We start from the raw sequence: 15,546 nt of genomic DNA, 5'->3' as shown, positions 1-15,546 counted from the left end.
GTTGTGGGGGGGAGGCTCAGGCAGAGGACACACTCACCCCAGCACGTGCTCTGCAGAACAGGCCTAGCTCACAGGCTCTAGGAGGGGGCCTCCCTTAGGAGAAGCTTTTCTGAACCCCACAACAGCCTGACAGCATTTGTCCCTCAGCCACCCCCAGCTGCCCCCCCCCGGGTGTCTGTGTGCCGAGTTCTTGCCTCTTCCCTGAGGAGAGCAGAGCCTCCAATCAGACCCCGGGAAAGCAATTTTTCAATCTCCAACTGCAAACACTAATACCGCTGAAGCTAATTTTACAGATTTCCACTTCGAGGCCTTGCCTTTGTCCCAGAATCCCTCTGCCCGGGAGATTAGCAGTTTAGAGACTGGAAAAAAATAAGGTATTTTAAAATTCAGCATAAAACTCTCTCTTAGACTCAGTGAGCTAAAAAAAAATTTTTTTTGATTGGAAAAGAGCCTGTTAGTGAGGGAGGAGCCAGGTCCGGTCCCTGCTCACCGGGTAGCTGGCGGAGGGGTGCCGTTCCAGGCCCCAGATGCCTATGGTCCCTGCACACGGCTCAAACCTACAGCCTAGAGAGGGGCAGAGAAAGGGGGAGAGTCAGGTCCCCGTTCTGCGTGCTGGGAACCCATGGGCTCTCTGCTCAAGGCTCTGGAATATGCATATCCCTTGAAGCCACCCAGGATTTCCTTGACCCCAACCTCAAAGTCTGCCGAGCTGTAGAGAAAGGCTTGGGCCCCTGGGATAATACAGGCTACCAGCGTGCTGCCTACTTTGTGAGGCTGATTCCATTCCAAAGCAGACTTTCTCTGGGCCTCAGTTTCCCCATCAAACCAAATGGCCAAAGCCCCTGGCCCCCTGGCCCCCTGAGTATCATGCAGCCCAGCACTGTACACCCTCTGCACACGCACACCCCAGGCCACATGCGCACGCTCAGACCCTCACCCCAGCACAGAAGAGCGCTTGATGCGTTTGGCGGGGCTCATTCCTCAAGCACCTCTGTACTGCATCTCTCACAGATGAGCAGCGTAATCACGCTGGTTCTCCAGGGGCCACAAGCTCAGAAACATCCTAATGAAAAATAAATGTATTTACAGGGAGACGTCAAAGCCGCCAGGACGAGTCAAAGTAATATGCCTGCGACCAGCACGCGGACTTTTATTTCTTCCCCCTCCACGCTCCAGAGCTGCTCCTGCGGCGTGGAGAGATAAATATTTTAAATAGCGACACTTTGGCGATGCACGGTTATGCAAGACAAGGAATAATTAGAAAATAAATTACTTTTTTTAAACACGGTGCTACAAACATCGGGCGCATCAGATTACTGCTCTCCGTAGTCCAGGGCCACAGAGCTCCGGAAGCCAGTGCAGCAAGGACCTAGGAGAGCAACCACACGCCAGCTTGTCCCCACAGCCCCCAGACAGTGACGTCCCCTCCTGTCTGCCTGGGGAGCCTCCCAGAATCAAGCTGAAGACCACACTTGGCAGCTTCCAGAAAATCTCGGCGATGGAAAGGCTTCCTCCGGCGTCTCACCAGCAGTGGCGCAGACTAAAAATAGTTTAATCTCCTTGAAAGCAAAAGGAGCAATCAGCAAAACAGACACGCGGGCCGCATGCTCCCCCTGCGAGCCTCACCATCCTATGCCCTTATCCATCCATGCCTGTCCCCAGTGCCCAGCAGCATCAACTCCTGACTGACCCCTGGGCAACATCCTGCAACCCTCCCAGGAAGGCACCTCTTGCCCATGGTCCAGGACTCCCTGTGTCTGCAGTCCCGGACCAAGTTACATACATGGTATGTGTCCTTTAAAACTCGTGACACCCCAGGAGGGAGGCAGGATAGGGAGGTTTATCCTTGCTTTACAGATGAGGAAACTGAGGCACAGTGAAAGTGAGTCATTTGTCCAAGGCTAGGAATGATGGAGAAGGACTCAGTCCCAGGTCTTGTCGCTAGCCTGGGCTGTGTGCTAATGGAGGGAGTCTCAGCCTCTGCAGAAAGGAGGCTGGTGGCTTTTAATCAACACCTAACCTGAGTCTCTGTGGTTGGCTCCCAAGAAACAAAAGCTGCCCAGGGCAAGAAGGGGAAAGGTTGGTAAGGTGGGGGACAGGAGAGGCTCACACATTTGGGGGATGGACCTAGCTCCTGCAAGCCTGAGTGGGTCTGTCACATAGATATGTGTTGTCTATGTGGTCAGAACAATGTGATTTCACTATTTTCACCCACTGGACTGGGATCTGGTCTGAACACCTGTGTCCTGGCCCCAACTCTGCCACCATCTTGCTCTGTGGCTGAGGGCCTGTCCCTGCCCTCTGTAGGCCTTGATTTCCCCATAGAGTGGCCAAGATGACCTGAGGGACTGAGGACCTGCCAGGAACCCTGCTGCCCTCCCAGGCCTGCCCCACACACTCCGCCCCTCCTCACTCAGTCCTACCTCTCACCCTACGTCCACCTGCCCTTCCTCCGTGCCTATCTGCCCCAAATGAGGAACATAAACAGTGTCCTGTCCCCCCAATCTGGTTTTACAGAAGAAAATTCAAATACAGGGAGGTAAAGTCATGTGCCCAAGGCCACCCTGCAGAGGTCAGAGGAGGCACAGGCAAGATTAGGACCCAGTCTCCAATCCAGTCCTGTGCCCTTCACGATATTCTTCATGGCCTCCCAAGAACGATGCAGTCTCCTCAGAGTTCAGAAGTGCCTTCTCTCCATTCCCCCCATCCTTCGTAGAATGAAGCCAAGACATGAAACAATAAATTGGGCTCTGGCAGGTGGTCCAGCTTGCCCAATCTCCCAAACTGCCATCTGGGAAGTTGGAATTGAGGCCTCCTTTCCTAGTAAATATCTTTTTTGGTAACCAGCGGTGGCCTGCAAAAAATTACTCCATAACCTCAGTCTGAGCTTTTCAAAAATAGCCTGTGGGCCTACTTCTAGAAGGCACTGCACTGTGCAGCCATATCTGTAGGGGTGAGGAATGTGGCTCCATCTTCCTTCAGCCCCTGGGACCCTCTGCTTTGGTTCCCCGGGCCACTCCTGACCCCCTGGTACTCTCATCCAACTGTGCCCTCAGGCCCAGTCCCTGCCTCCTCCTGCCTTTGGCCCCCAGTCTAGTCCTTGCTGCTCGTCCCAGTGCAGTCTTTGCCTCCCCTCAACCAGCCTTTGCTCCCTAATCCAGCTCTTGCCCCTGCAGCTCCATGATCCCCTATCACTGCCTCAACATATGTGCGCTTTGTTCTGTCACCTGCAGCAACTTAACTTTCTTTATCATCTCAACATGACCCTGAGGGCAGAGACAACCCTCCCTCTTTTACAGATGAGGAAACTGGGGCCCACGTCACCAGATTTGTGAGGGGCTTCTTTCGGTCTGATTGCCCTTGAAGCCCTGCCTGGGCCCCACCACCCTGCTTCAAGAGAAGGAACTTGATTTCAACAAGTTGAAGTGGGTGGGGACTGAGGAAGGCACCCCAAGTAGATGGAACAGTTAGGGCAAGGGCATGGCCCTGGGGATGCTCAGAGACCTGGGCTGAGCTGAAGATAGGACCCTGACTCACTCAGAACAGGCTGAGTCTTTGGGAGCTGCCCCAGAGGGAGGAGCCTTCAGCCACCAGCCAGGAGCAGGGTGATGCCCTGCCCTGGTCATGGGAGCCCTGGTAACCCTACTTGCTGGTACCCTCCATCTGAGAAACCCCACCTGAGTGCAAAAAAGGCATTGTGGGGGTGGCACCCAGGAATAGCTGGCATGTTGTCAACCAGGGCAGAACTTTATCAGCAAAGGTTCCCCGACTGTTGACTGTATAAGCCAGGCTAGCCAGGGCTGCCTACTGCACAGAAGGGGAAACTGAGGCTCGGGATGAGGGGCACCTGATCACAGGGAGAGAACCAGGCTGTTCAAGTTCCCTGTGATGCCAGTTGAGCCCCCTGCCTTTCTACTTCCTCTCTAACCCCACCCCCAGTGTTCCCAGAGGCTCCCTGCTGCTAACCCTAAGCAAAGCCCTGGGCCTGACACACCCTTGGGCACAGGGCAGCAATTCTCCAACTGTGTTCTTTGGAGCCCTAGGAGTAGGTAGGGGGGTCTCTGGGCTCACGTGGAGGGTCAGGGGTAGTGAGAGGGAGGTCAGGAGGCCAGCCCAGGCTTGCTGCCTCTCTGTCAGAGAACGTCCTGTTCATCCATTCACTGACCAGGGCCCTGCATGGGTTTCACAAAATAAGTAGTAAGGGCTCAGCTGCTACAAGAGAGTGAAAGCAGTGATGCCTGATGGACTGAACTTTCACTCTTTCTCAAAACTCCCTGGAACAACAATAAAGGGCTATTCCAAATGGCAAAACCCAAGGGTCAAAGAAAATGTGGAGGAGGCCGCAGGAACAACATTTTGGAAGCTGGAAGCAGATGACCTGTGGGAGACTGACTCAGCAGGCCCTGGAAGGCTCACCTCTGCTGGCAGTAGGTGAATGTTGGGGAACACCAAAGACTAAACCCTGAAACCCCAAATGGAGACTGGGAGAAACTTCTCTGGGGAACATGCAGCCTAGGGGGGCAATTTGTCCAAGTCACCCACAATGAACTCCATAGTTCCCTCCATCATGCCCAGAGTCCCCACCTCCACAGTCAGTGCTCTGCTCTTTGGTGGTGTTTTGACTTGAGGTCCAGCGGGTTGTTAGTCCCACTCCTCAACTCCAGCGCATTATCTTCTCTGTCTGCTTAAATATGAGCGGACCGTGTGGAACCCCAGACACTGCGGGGGATACAGGCACACAGCAGTCAGAGACCAAAACAAACAAAGAGAACCCGTAGGAACCTGAGTTTCACAGGGAGATGCAAATGTAAAAAATGCTATAAATTGTGTATACTAGGGTTGAAGAAATAAGTAAATATATTGTAGATAATGAGAACTGGATTTCTCACTGTTGGAGAAGGAAGTCACCAAAAAGGAAAGGAGGAAGAGTGAATGAGCCCTTTCGTGCTGGACTGGAGTCAGAGGTTTCAGTGTTATGGACTCACAGTTTTGAATATATATATGGACAGACAGATAAAGATTTAACTATAGATATGTGTGTATCGGTGGGTTAGTAGACATCCATATATTTCCTACTTCTGATGTGAGAGAGCCTAGAAGCAGTAATACCCCAGTAGCAATGAGCACACTCAGCACCCACATCTTGATTTCTAAATACCTTTCACCAATAAATGGAAGCAGAACTCCTTGGAGAAGTGGCTGATTCCAGGGAAAATACAAGATGACCTTGGAGTATCTTGTGGTAACAGAAAGTAAGGAAGTGCTCAAATAAGGACAGAGGCATATCAAAAGGGCATAGGAGCCAACCTAGAAGAACTCCTAACGGCCACAGCTGGAATAATTTGAGCAAGAAAATAAGTAATGAGGGGCTGGCCCCGTGGTCGAGTGGTTGAGTTCGTGCGCTCCGCTGCAGGTGGCCCAGTGTTTCGTTGGTTCGAATCCTGGGTGCGGACATGGCACTGCTCATCAAGCCACGCTGGGGCAGCGTCCCACGTGCCACAGCTGGAAGGACCCAGAACGAGGAGTATACAGCTGTGTGCCGGGGGGCTTTGGGGAGAAAAAGGAAAAATAAAGAAATCTTTAAAAAAAAAAAAAAAAAACAGGAATTTTCAAAAAAAAAAAAAAATAAGTAATGATAATATTGAATTATAACTCAAAGAATAAGTATTCATGAGCCCATACTGATACAAATAAATAATTGAATAAACAAACAAACAGGGGAGAAGGAACAGTTCTTCCTTATAGAAGAATTCCAATTAACAAATGTAGAAGGAATGAGAGAAATAGAAAAGTCCACCATTAGTACACCACGGTAATAATCGCTGCAGGCAAGATCCACCAATGGATGCTAAATTAATGAGCAAAAGTTTGAGAGAAACAGGATATTTGCATAGCTTCAAAGTATCCTTCAAGAAATTTGTTAATTACAACGGGAAGAATAGCAACTTTACAGTGGAGAAACGAAGCAGACACCACCTTAACGAAATGATCAAAGTTAACATCACCAACAGTAAGATATACTGACATCATCTACTCCCTGATACGATGCACTGAGAAGGACACATTTCTATGGTGTTCTTCCTAAAAATGCATAACCTCAACCTATTCGGAGGAAAACATCAGACAAACACAAACTGAGGAACATTAAACAAAATAAATTGACCCAGTACTTTTTAAAAAGTGTCAAGGTCAGGAAAGACATAGACACTGTGACAGATTAGAGACTAAGGAGACATGACAACTAAATGCAATGTGGGATCCTGGACTGGATCCTGATATAGAAAAAGGTCATTAGTGCATAAACTGGTGAAATGCAAATACAGTCTTCACTTTGGTTAGTGGTAAGGTACCAATGTCAATTTCTTCTTAGTTTCAATATTTGTACTACGGTTATGCAAGATGATAACTTGAGAGGAAACTGGGTTAGGGAATTTCTGTACTATTTTGGCAACCTTTCTGTAAGTCTAAAATTATTTTAAAATGAAAAGGTTTTTTTTTTTTTAAAAAAAGCTATAATATTATCATCCTCAGAGAGCTAAGAGACATCATGGCAACAATGAAACAAGAGCAAGATGTTATTTTTAAAAAAGACCAAAAAGAAATCCTGGAAATTAAAAATATGGTAACAAAATGTAAAACTTAATAGAAAGAGTTGGAGGACAAAATTGACAAACTTCCTGATAAAAAGACACAGAAATGGAAAATTGGAGAGAAAAGAGAAAAAATAAAAGAACCTGAGTTAAAGGTTCTAGAAAGAGAAAAGAGAAGTGAGGAAATAGTCCAAAAAATCAGTTAAGAAAACTTCCCAGAACTGAAGGTTTGAAAGCATCCACTGAGTGGTAAGGAATGAAAATAAACCCCACTAAGGAATATCAGTGTGGAATTTCTGAACACTGGGCACAAGGAAAAAATTTACATGTTTCTAGAGATGGAAATCAGGTCACGCACAATGGATTGGGAATCCAAATGACTCTGGACCTCTCCCATAGGAAGCTGGGAGGAATGGAGTGCGGCCTTAGAGACCCTGAGGCAAACAGTTTCCACCCTGGACTTTCACACCTAAACTCTCTGCCAAGTGTAGGGCAGATGGCACGCTTTCTAAGACACGTAAGTCTGAAAAGTCTGGCTCCCATGTACCTTTCTCAGGAAGCCAGTTGAAAATGTTCTCTACCCAACCAAGGGAGAAAACCAGAAACCGAGGAAGAGGAGCCCACAGCATCCAGGAAAGAGGGACCTCCAACCCAGAGGAGAGGTGAGGGAAATCCCAGGCACGCACCCGAGCCGCAGGCTGGGAGAGCAGGCTGTGTTCACGGGAGCAGGTCGGCAAGACTTTCCTGGGAGGTGAATTTGACAGAACCCCAGATGCATCTGCATGAATGAGAGGAAGTCAGATAGAATAGTGGTGGGGCTTGGGGCAGAATTAGCAAAGGTTCACAAAAAACTAAGCAAACAAACATCAGACAGTTGTTACCTGCAGGAAAAAAATGTAAAAATTGTACCCAAAAGTGTATACTATGAGTTACAGTTCTGAATAGCATTTGCTCAGTCAGGACAATGTCAATACCGAGTCCTGATCCAACCATATCACGATGTGATGACACTGGGAGGGGAGGGATAGGACTGTGCATGAGGGAGCGCGGAGAGAGCTAAGTCCTCCTCTCCCCCAGAGGATGTCCATGGATAGTGCCTAAAGCTGAACAATCATGACGTAGTGACACAAGTATGTCATTTAGAGATATGGAGCTCTGAGATTAGAAAGTGACAGCCTGTGGGGAGTTGGAAATGGAGAGGAGGGGGCTGCTGTGCTCCTAACACAACACGCCTGGTAAAACTATATCTACATCATGTATGTGTGTGACACTGATTCTAGAACCCTAACTTTAAAAATCCATCTAGAAATGTAAGAGAGAGGGGAAAAAAAATAAGAAAGGGAGAAAAGCAGGGTTGTGGGGGAGGAAGGAGAAAGAATAATGTAGGCAGAGGAGTCAGGGTCAGGGGACTGCTGCTTTGACTCCAGCCTCTGGCCTCAGACAGGGACCCCCAAAGGGCAGCAGCCCATATTATGCTCTGTTGACATCACCATCGCCTGTTTACTCTGCCTCAAAGGAAGGCAGTTTGAGGTTTCAATTCCTGATCGGCTGAGCACACTGTCTAGGCTCCTGAGACCAAAACACCAATCTGGTATTGGTGACTCCTGCTCTGGGTGACCCTTCACCCCAACACCTACCTCTCCCAAAAGTTGGGGGTAATCAGAAAGCAAGCTGAGGGACAGCAGCCCACAGGGGTCTGAGAGATAATGCTGCCCACCCTGGGGGCGATGGGGCACAGTGCCAGGTGGGGAGGAGGAAGCTCCAAGTCCTCCACAATGTCTGCACAGCCTGGACACACTCACTGCCTTTGCACCAACCTCTGTTTAAACCTGTGTCAGGGTCAGGTGGCCATGCCTGGGGAGGGATGGGGCAGGAAGAGGCTGCCCCAGAAGTAGGGCTGGGTGCATGGCAAATGTCTTGCCAACTCTCACATCCTCCCTAGAATCCCAAATTCCTCGTGCAATTTCCAGGAAACGCACAAACCTGCGACTCCTCAAACCAGTGGCCTCCTTGCACTGGATAAATATCCTGTCCTGGAGGCCCCTCTGGGAGGGAGGGAGGACAAGTGTGAGGCCTGCACCGACAAGCCTCATGCAAAATACAAGCTCAGATGAGAGGAGTTGGGCTCAGTTTGGAAGAAGCCCAGAGCGCTCAGCTCCTTGGAGAATGAGCCTTTGGACCCAGACTCCCTGGGTGGGCTGGGTGCCCCTGGTAGGTCTTGTGTCTCAAAAGGGAAGATGGAGGGGCCGGCCTGGTGGTGCAGTGGTTAAGTTCGCACGTTCTGCTTCTCGGTAGCCTGGGGTTTGCTGGTTTGGATCCTGGGTGTGGACATGGCACCACCTGGCAAAAAGCCATGATGTGGTAGGCATCCCACATATAAAGTAGAGGAAGATGGGCACGGATGTTAGCTCAGGGCCAGTCTTCCTCAGCAAAAAGAGGAGGATTGGCAGTAGTTAGCTCAGGGCTAATCTTCCTCAAAAAACAAAACAAGGGGGGAAGATGGAAAGCCAGGCAAGTACCCAGGAGAGGCCCCTCTGTCACCCAGGCCTTGCCCAGGCCCAGGAACCTTCACGCTCCTACATACCTCATCAAGATCCCAGACCCCAAGGGACCCAAGAACTTGCTGGTGCCCCAGGGCATGGTGCTGCTCCAAAATTCACCCTTCTATATCCCAAGTTCACTGGGTGCTCACTGCAGAAGGAGCTTTAGGGTCCCTGGGAGGTGGGCGGCATTTCACCCAACTCCATGGATGGATACGACCTTTTCCAGCTTTGTCAGGGGTTTCCAAGGAGGCTCTGTAGGCAAAAATCCTGCTGGTGAAACTCGTGCAGATGGGAAAAGCATGCCTCCTCAGGCAGCAGAGGGGCATGTGTCCTACCCTGGGAGCCAGTCTGAGGTGGGAGGCAATGGCCCAGTCTGACAGCCTTGTGCAATGAGGCAGGAAGCCCACCCAGCCTCCTGGGAGCTCCCAGTCTGCTGTGGGGTGCAGTGACCACCCTCACAAAGCTGTGGTCTGAGTGGGAGACAGTGGGAAAGCCCTGGGGGTCCTAGTCTGAGCCGGGAGGCTGCCAGACCCTCCTTGATGCGGAGCAGTGAGTTTTCAGGGCCAGTCTCCTGCCTCCTCCCAAGAAGGCTCCAGACCTCCATTCCCCCTGAGCAGCTCCTCTACCACTTAGCAACGGAGACAATTTACATAATGCATCGAATGTGAGAGCAATAATGGCTGGGGAAGCAGGGTGCCCGTTAGTGGCTTCTTGGGAAGGAAAATACCTGCTCCCACACCACTGCCTCCCCCATCATGGAACGGGGCCGCGAGGCTGCCAGGAAGCAGGTGTCTTTAAGTGCTTGGCTGCTGCCAAGAGAGGCCTGGAAGGGCCGCATCAGCCCTGGAAATGGAGCAACCTTGGGACAGAGATGCACAAGGGAGGAAATTTCCAAAGCACCCAAGTTTTGAACGTAAATTCACCCAGCCGTGTTCCTGGAGCCTGCACCCCTGCTGGGTCTGGGCCCTGCATCCAGAGTCTTCTCGGAGAAGGAGGTACTCCAGCAAGCGGGAAGCTGTAGCCGAGGCCCAGAAGCCAGGCTGCAGCTGCCTGGGAGGCGGTCACGTTCAAACAAAGGCAGCGACGGAAGGGGGAGAATACATAAAAATTACTGGTACGGTAATTGCTTTTTATATAAATGTTCTTTTTAAAAGTTTTCCCCAGTGTGAAAGTCCCTCTTTAAAAAGAATAAATTCACTGCACACCAATTTATTCTGTGCCTGTAGATGGAGCATAATGATGGCTCCTCTGTCAACAACTGATCAAGAGGCAAGTGGCTTCCACTTGACCTAGCTTCCGGGTCTCCCTGCACAATGATGCAAGCAGCAGCAGGGCCCAGGAGTCTGTGAGGGACAGCAGGAGCGGATGGGAGGTCTGCCTGCCAAGAGTGAGCATCAAGCAAGACTTTGGGCCTCAGGGCCAAGCCCGACAAACACCACTGGCACCCCAGGAGCTGCATTCGAATGGAGTATTCAGAACACGGTCAGCTACAATCATGCTGAGGGAGACACCTGGAGCTGCGGGAGCTGAGGAGCACAGAGGCCCTCACTTTCTAGGGGCAGGAGAGGGGAGGAACTCACCAGGATTCTGGGGGATAGGGCCCCAGGCCCGCCTGCAGGGCATGCGGAGGAAGCTGACTGGTGACAAGGCACTTGGGAGTTGTAAAGTGGGAGCGGCCTGTCCTGCACTGTAGGAAGCTCCCCACGGACTCTACCTCTGCTCTGAGCCAGCAGGCATCCAAACTGTTTCCCCCTACCTCCAGAAGGTAACACTTCAGTGGACCCAAGCCCAGGGCAGGAAGGGCTGCTCCCCCTCACAAGGAGGCCTAGAACCTGGAAATGAAGCTCCTGCCTGGTGCCCCTTACCAGCTCCAGCTCTCTCATCTGCGAAATGGGGACAAGGTCCTGGGTGTCCTCACCACCCAGCCTCTGTGAGCACTGGATTGGGGACAATGAAGACTGCCTGCCCAAGGCCTATGTTCTTACAGTAGAGTCTCTGGGTCCAACAAGCATCCCAGGGTGCAGACACACAGGGGCGTGAGGACACAGATTCATAACTGACTGGCACCTTGACCCCCTGCAGGGCTGCTGAGCACAGCGTCTGGCAGAGTCACTTTAGGGGATGTTTACCATGCTTGGGGACATGGTGTATGTATGTGTGAATGTGAGCTCTTCCCCGACAACTGAGATTTCTCAGCTTCACCAATTAATTAGTGAAGCAGTTCTCGCCTGCTCGGGTGGCACAGAGCTCCCGGCACCTGCCTTCTCGAAGACCCACCCTGCCCCGGAAGCGTGCCTGCTCACACCTCCTCATGGAGCACAGAGAACTGTGCATTCAGTCACACACACATGCATGTTCACGTTCACCTGGTCACCCCCACCCACACACACACACACAGCACACATGCATGTGGGATCACACTCTCAAACACACACACATGCGTGCCTAGTCATGCCCCCACCCTCGGTATTTCATACAGGCTCAACCGCTCCCTTCTGCAGAGACACAAACGCTCACCTGTTCTTGCCCCACCTGCAGGACGCACACACAGAGGTTCACATGTTCTCCTCTACATGCACACACATGCTCACATTCCCACACACAACATCATGCTTCTCTCTTCTCTCTCCCACACGTGATCAGCCACAGTCCACCTCATACAAGCCTCCAGGTCAGAGATTTTGTCTCCCAGCGAGTCACAGGACCAAGAATCACCAGAGGTTAGTTGCCTTCTAGGTCTGACTGCCTGTGTTCAGGTGGACTCTCGGGAGGCCTGGGCATGACGTTCCCTTCTGGTCACGGTCTCCCCACCCCATATGAAGGGGAGACTGGACTGGGGTTCCTGGCAGCTCCTGCCTTCTATGTGTACCCAAAGGATGCAAAAGCAGAAGGGAGTGGGGAGCATCAGAATCCACTGGCCTCAGCACTGATCTGGAGGACTTCCTGTGGTGGGGAGCTATGGGCTGGGTTTAAAACCAGGGAGAAGCCTGGAGGAGATGGGGGTGAGTGAGGAGAGTGGCAAGTGGATTAGGAGGAAGAAGCTGGGAAGTCTAGCAGGGGCAGGGAGTGCACAGAGATGGCTGAGAGGCCCAAAGGCTCCCCACACCCCTGCCTAGGCCACACACCTTGGCCAGGTCTTCGAGTCACTCTGGAAATAGCCCAGCCTCTCTCACTCCAGCCTGACATCTGGGTGCCAGCACACTGCGCAGCCAGCTCTTCTCCTGGGCCCTGCTCCATGGCCCCCACACCCTCAATATCCTCACAGAGAGCAATCAGGGACCCTCTATGTGGGGCCGATCCTGGCCGACCCCATGCAAGCCTACCTCCTCCGGGGCATCTGGCACCAAAGCTCTATCTTGATGTACAGGGTCTCACTTTCCCCATGTGAAGCCGGATGATTTCCGTGGTCCTGGGGGACAGAGTCAGAGCCCCATCTCTCCCTTCTCAGTGCTTACAGGCCTGCCCCTTTGCTTATCCATCCACTCAACAGTTACCAGCTAAGCATCTACTCTATGTTGTCCTTGTGGGCACATATATGCATGACTGTACACCGCATGCATGCATGCATATGTGCACCCCTGTGTGTGTGTGTAGCCTGCTTCTCCACCTAGACTGCACATCCGTTCAGGTGAGGGCCCAGCCCCCAACCCCACACCATGAGGCCAGAGTGCTCAAGCCCTGGGGTCCATCACTTGGTTCCCTGATTCATGAGAAGGATGGACGAGGAGAAGGCCTGGGGAGTCTGCCCAGGATCCACAGCCTGCCTCATTCCCCCCCAGCCCCATCCGAAGTAGCCAGCCAGCCCCCTGCAGAGACACCAGGTCTCAGGGTTCAGAGAAAGGTATGGGAAAGACAGGCGATTTGGGACCCTATAACCTTCTCCAAAGGTGAGATCTCAGCTCACAAGGAGAGGGGAGCCATGCTCAGAGAAGGTGGAGGAAGGCCACGCTGAGCCTCCGTCTTCTGCCTGGTCGTGGTAAACGCTGCTCATGCTGCCCCTGGGGCCGGCTGTGGTTTGTCAGAACCAATTACTTCTCTGCCTCTGCCAAATGCTTGGGGCTCCATGAATTTCAGGGAAGTGTCCCTGTGGCTGCCACTGATCCAGCAATGGATGGGGGAGGAGGAGGGGGGAAGAATGCAGATCAGGTCAGCCATCTCCAGGGGCCCAGCATGGAAACCCATTCGGCCCTCTATCCCCACCCCCCATCTTCCATCTCTCATCTCTCACCCTTGATCATCCAGACCAGCCCTCAGTCTGGATATGCAGGCCATCGCTCTCCAGAGGTGGATGCAGAGGCCAGGGGGGAGGACAGCAGAGCAGACTCTGGCCTCTCCTCAACAAGCACTAGGTCCCCATCAGAGCTGACCCCCAGCCATCCTGCTGAAAGGCTAGCCTCTCTGGGGACCCTAAAGGAGAGCCAGGGCGTTCATCAGAACACGTGCCATGATTAAGGGGAGTCTTGCCTTAGGAAAATTTGACAGACAAATATCCCAGATTCCCAAGATGGAAGGATTGAGGGGTGTTGACTTCAGGGAAAGGGTCTGCAGCAAAGCCACAGGTTCTTAACCAAGACTTCACAGACAGCGATGCTGCCTGCTCCCCGGCGAGGTTCTAACCACTCCTGTGAGATTGTCTCTTTCTTAAACCGAGGGACCCCAGTCAAAGAACCTTCCAGAGATCCCTCAGGAAGCCCTGATCCTCAGCCCTGGCCTCGGCCACTCCATTTTCTGACCCATTAACCTCCCCATGCCCAGTGCCAATACATGGGGCTGGCCCAGAGCTCAGTGGCTTCCTACCATCCCTACTCCACTGCCAAGCAAGTCCCACACCCTTGTCTGAGCCCATGGGGCCTGGGAGACAAGCTGCCGACTGGTTGACTGATTTGATAGGCCTCTTCTGGGGGGTGGGGGCCCTTCCCTTCACCTCCACCCATCTCCTCCCCAGGAGAGCCTCTGCAGCTGGCCCACAGGCTCTGTTTCTTCAAGCCCTGGTGGCCTTTGTGCCTCTCCCAGCAAGGTCCCCAAAAGATGTATGGTCAGCAGGTGCTATCTACTGAATGTTTGTGTCCCTTTAAAATTCATATGCTGAAATCTAATCCCCAGTGTGAGAGTATTTGGAGGTGGGCCCTTTGGGAGATGATTAGGTCATAAAGGTGAAGCCCTGTGAATGGGATTAGTGCCCTTATAAAGGAGACCCTGGAGAGCTCCTTCACCCCTTCCACCCTGTGAGGACACAGCGAGAAGACAGCCGTCTATGAACCAGCAAGTGGCCCTTTACTAGACACCGAATCTGTTGACACCTTGACCTCGGACTTCCCAGCCTCCAGAGCCATAAGAAATACATTTTTATTGTTTATAAGCCATCCAGTCTATGGTATTCTGTCATAGCAGCCTGAACAGACTAAGACAGCAGGGAAGAGGAATCTATTTCCAAACTCCTGAGCTGAGATAAGCAAAGGGGACACTTTGGGCATTTGAACTTTCTAAAACTGTGACCAACTCCTGGAAGGGCAGGCAATTGATAGTGGGGGTGGCACAAAGCCACCCCACATTTGCAGGGCTCTGTCTGCAGCCTTTCCTTGCCCTTGCTTCCTTGAGATCCTCACGTCTCCCATGAGGATAGAGCTGTTCAGATTCCCATTTCACAGATGGGGAACCAAGGCTCAGAGAGGCAGGACAACATGGCCTAGGTCCTACAGAGAGGGAAGGCCCAGCCTTGCCATTCTTGCCCATTTCATTCTTTCCACTGCCAACCACCATTCAGTTGCTGCCCATGGCACAGGCTCCAGGTTCAAATTCCAGCTCTGCCATCTACCAGCTGTGGGACCTCAGGCAGGTCCTGCCTTCAGAAGGCCCAGTCTTCTCTCCTGCTCTGAGACATTCCCTATTCCCTGGGAACGGACCTTGGATATGGCCCCACGGTGACCTCTTCCCACAAGCTGGAAGCTGGTGGCCCCTCTCCCATGCCTGTACCACCAGCCATGGGTCTGTTGATCCCACCCAGAGATACCTCTCCCACAGATCCATCCCCTCCACACCCACAACCTCAACAGGAACCTGGGCAGCAACTCCTTGCTGAGGTTCTCCCCGAACCCCAGGAGCCACCTAGTGGGCTCCCTGCCCCGGCCTTCCCCCACCAGACTCCAGGAGCAAGGGGCTCTGAAAATTAGCCACAGATGTGACCACTCACTCATGCCCCTCTGGGGACCTTCCTGTCACTGCATCCTCCACCTGCTGTGAGGCCCGTGGAACAGGAAGAGGGAAGGGCTGGGAAAGGGCAGGGGCTAAGAACGGCATGGATACTGGCTTAGCCTCAGCAGCTCCCAAGGAGCCGAAAGTGTGGGGGAAGTTCCAGGTGGCTAGTGCCTATGGTAGGCATGGCCAACATGAGCCAGGGCCCCTGGGCCAGATGT

The 15,546-nt window shown here is 52.3% G+C and overlaps 1 protein-coding gene across 1 annotated transcript in view; it reads right to left on the bottom strand.

Moving 5' to 3' along the window:
* Nucleotides 1–15,546, bottom strand: part of CACNA2D2 (calcium voltage-gated channel auxiliary subunit alpha2delta 2) — a 141,235-nt gene that overhangs the window by 92,851 nt on the left and 32,838 nt on the right. Inside the window, exon 4 of the mRNA XM_046686268.1 lies at nucleotides 491–564. Within this exon, the coding sequence (XP_046542224.1) occupies nucleotides 491–564 (74 nt within the window). The remainder of the gene's footprint in view (nucleotides 1–490; nucleotides 565–15,546) is intronic.

This window comes from Equus quagga, chromosome 1 (assembly GCF_021613505.1).
Source record: "Equus quagga isolate Etosha38 chromosome 1, UCLA_HA_Equagga_1.0, whole genome shotgun sequence".
Classification (NCBI taxonomy): domain Eukaryota; kingdom Metazoa; phylum Chordata; class Mammalia; order Perissodactyla; family Equidae; genus Equus; species Equus quagga.
The sequence above is the reverse complement of the archived record's forward strand: the minus strand, read 5'-3'. Positions and strand labels throughout refer to the sequence as shown.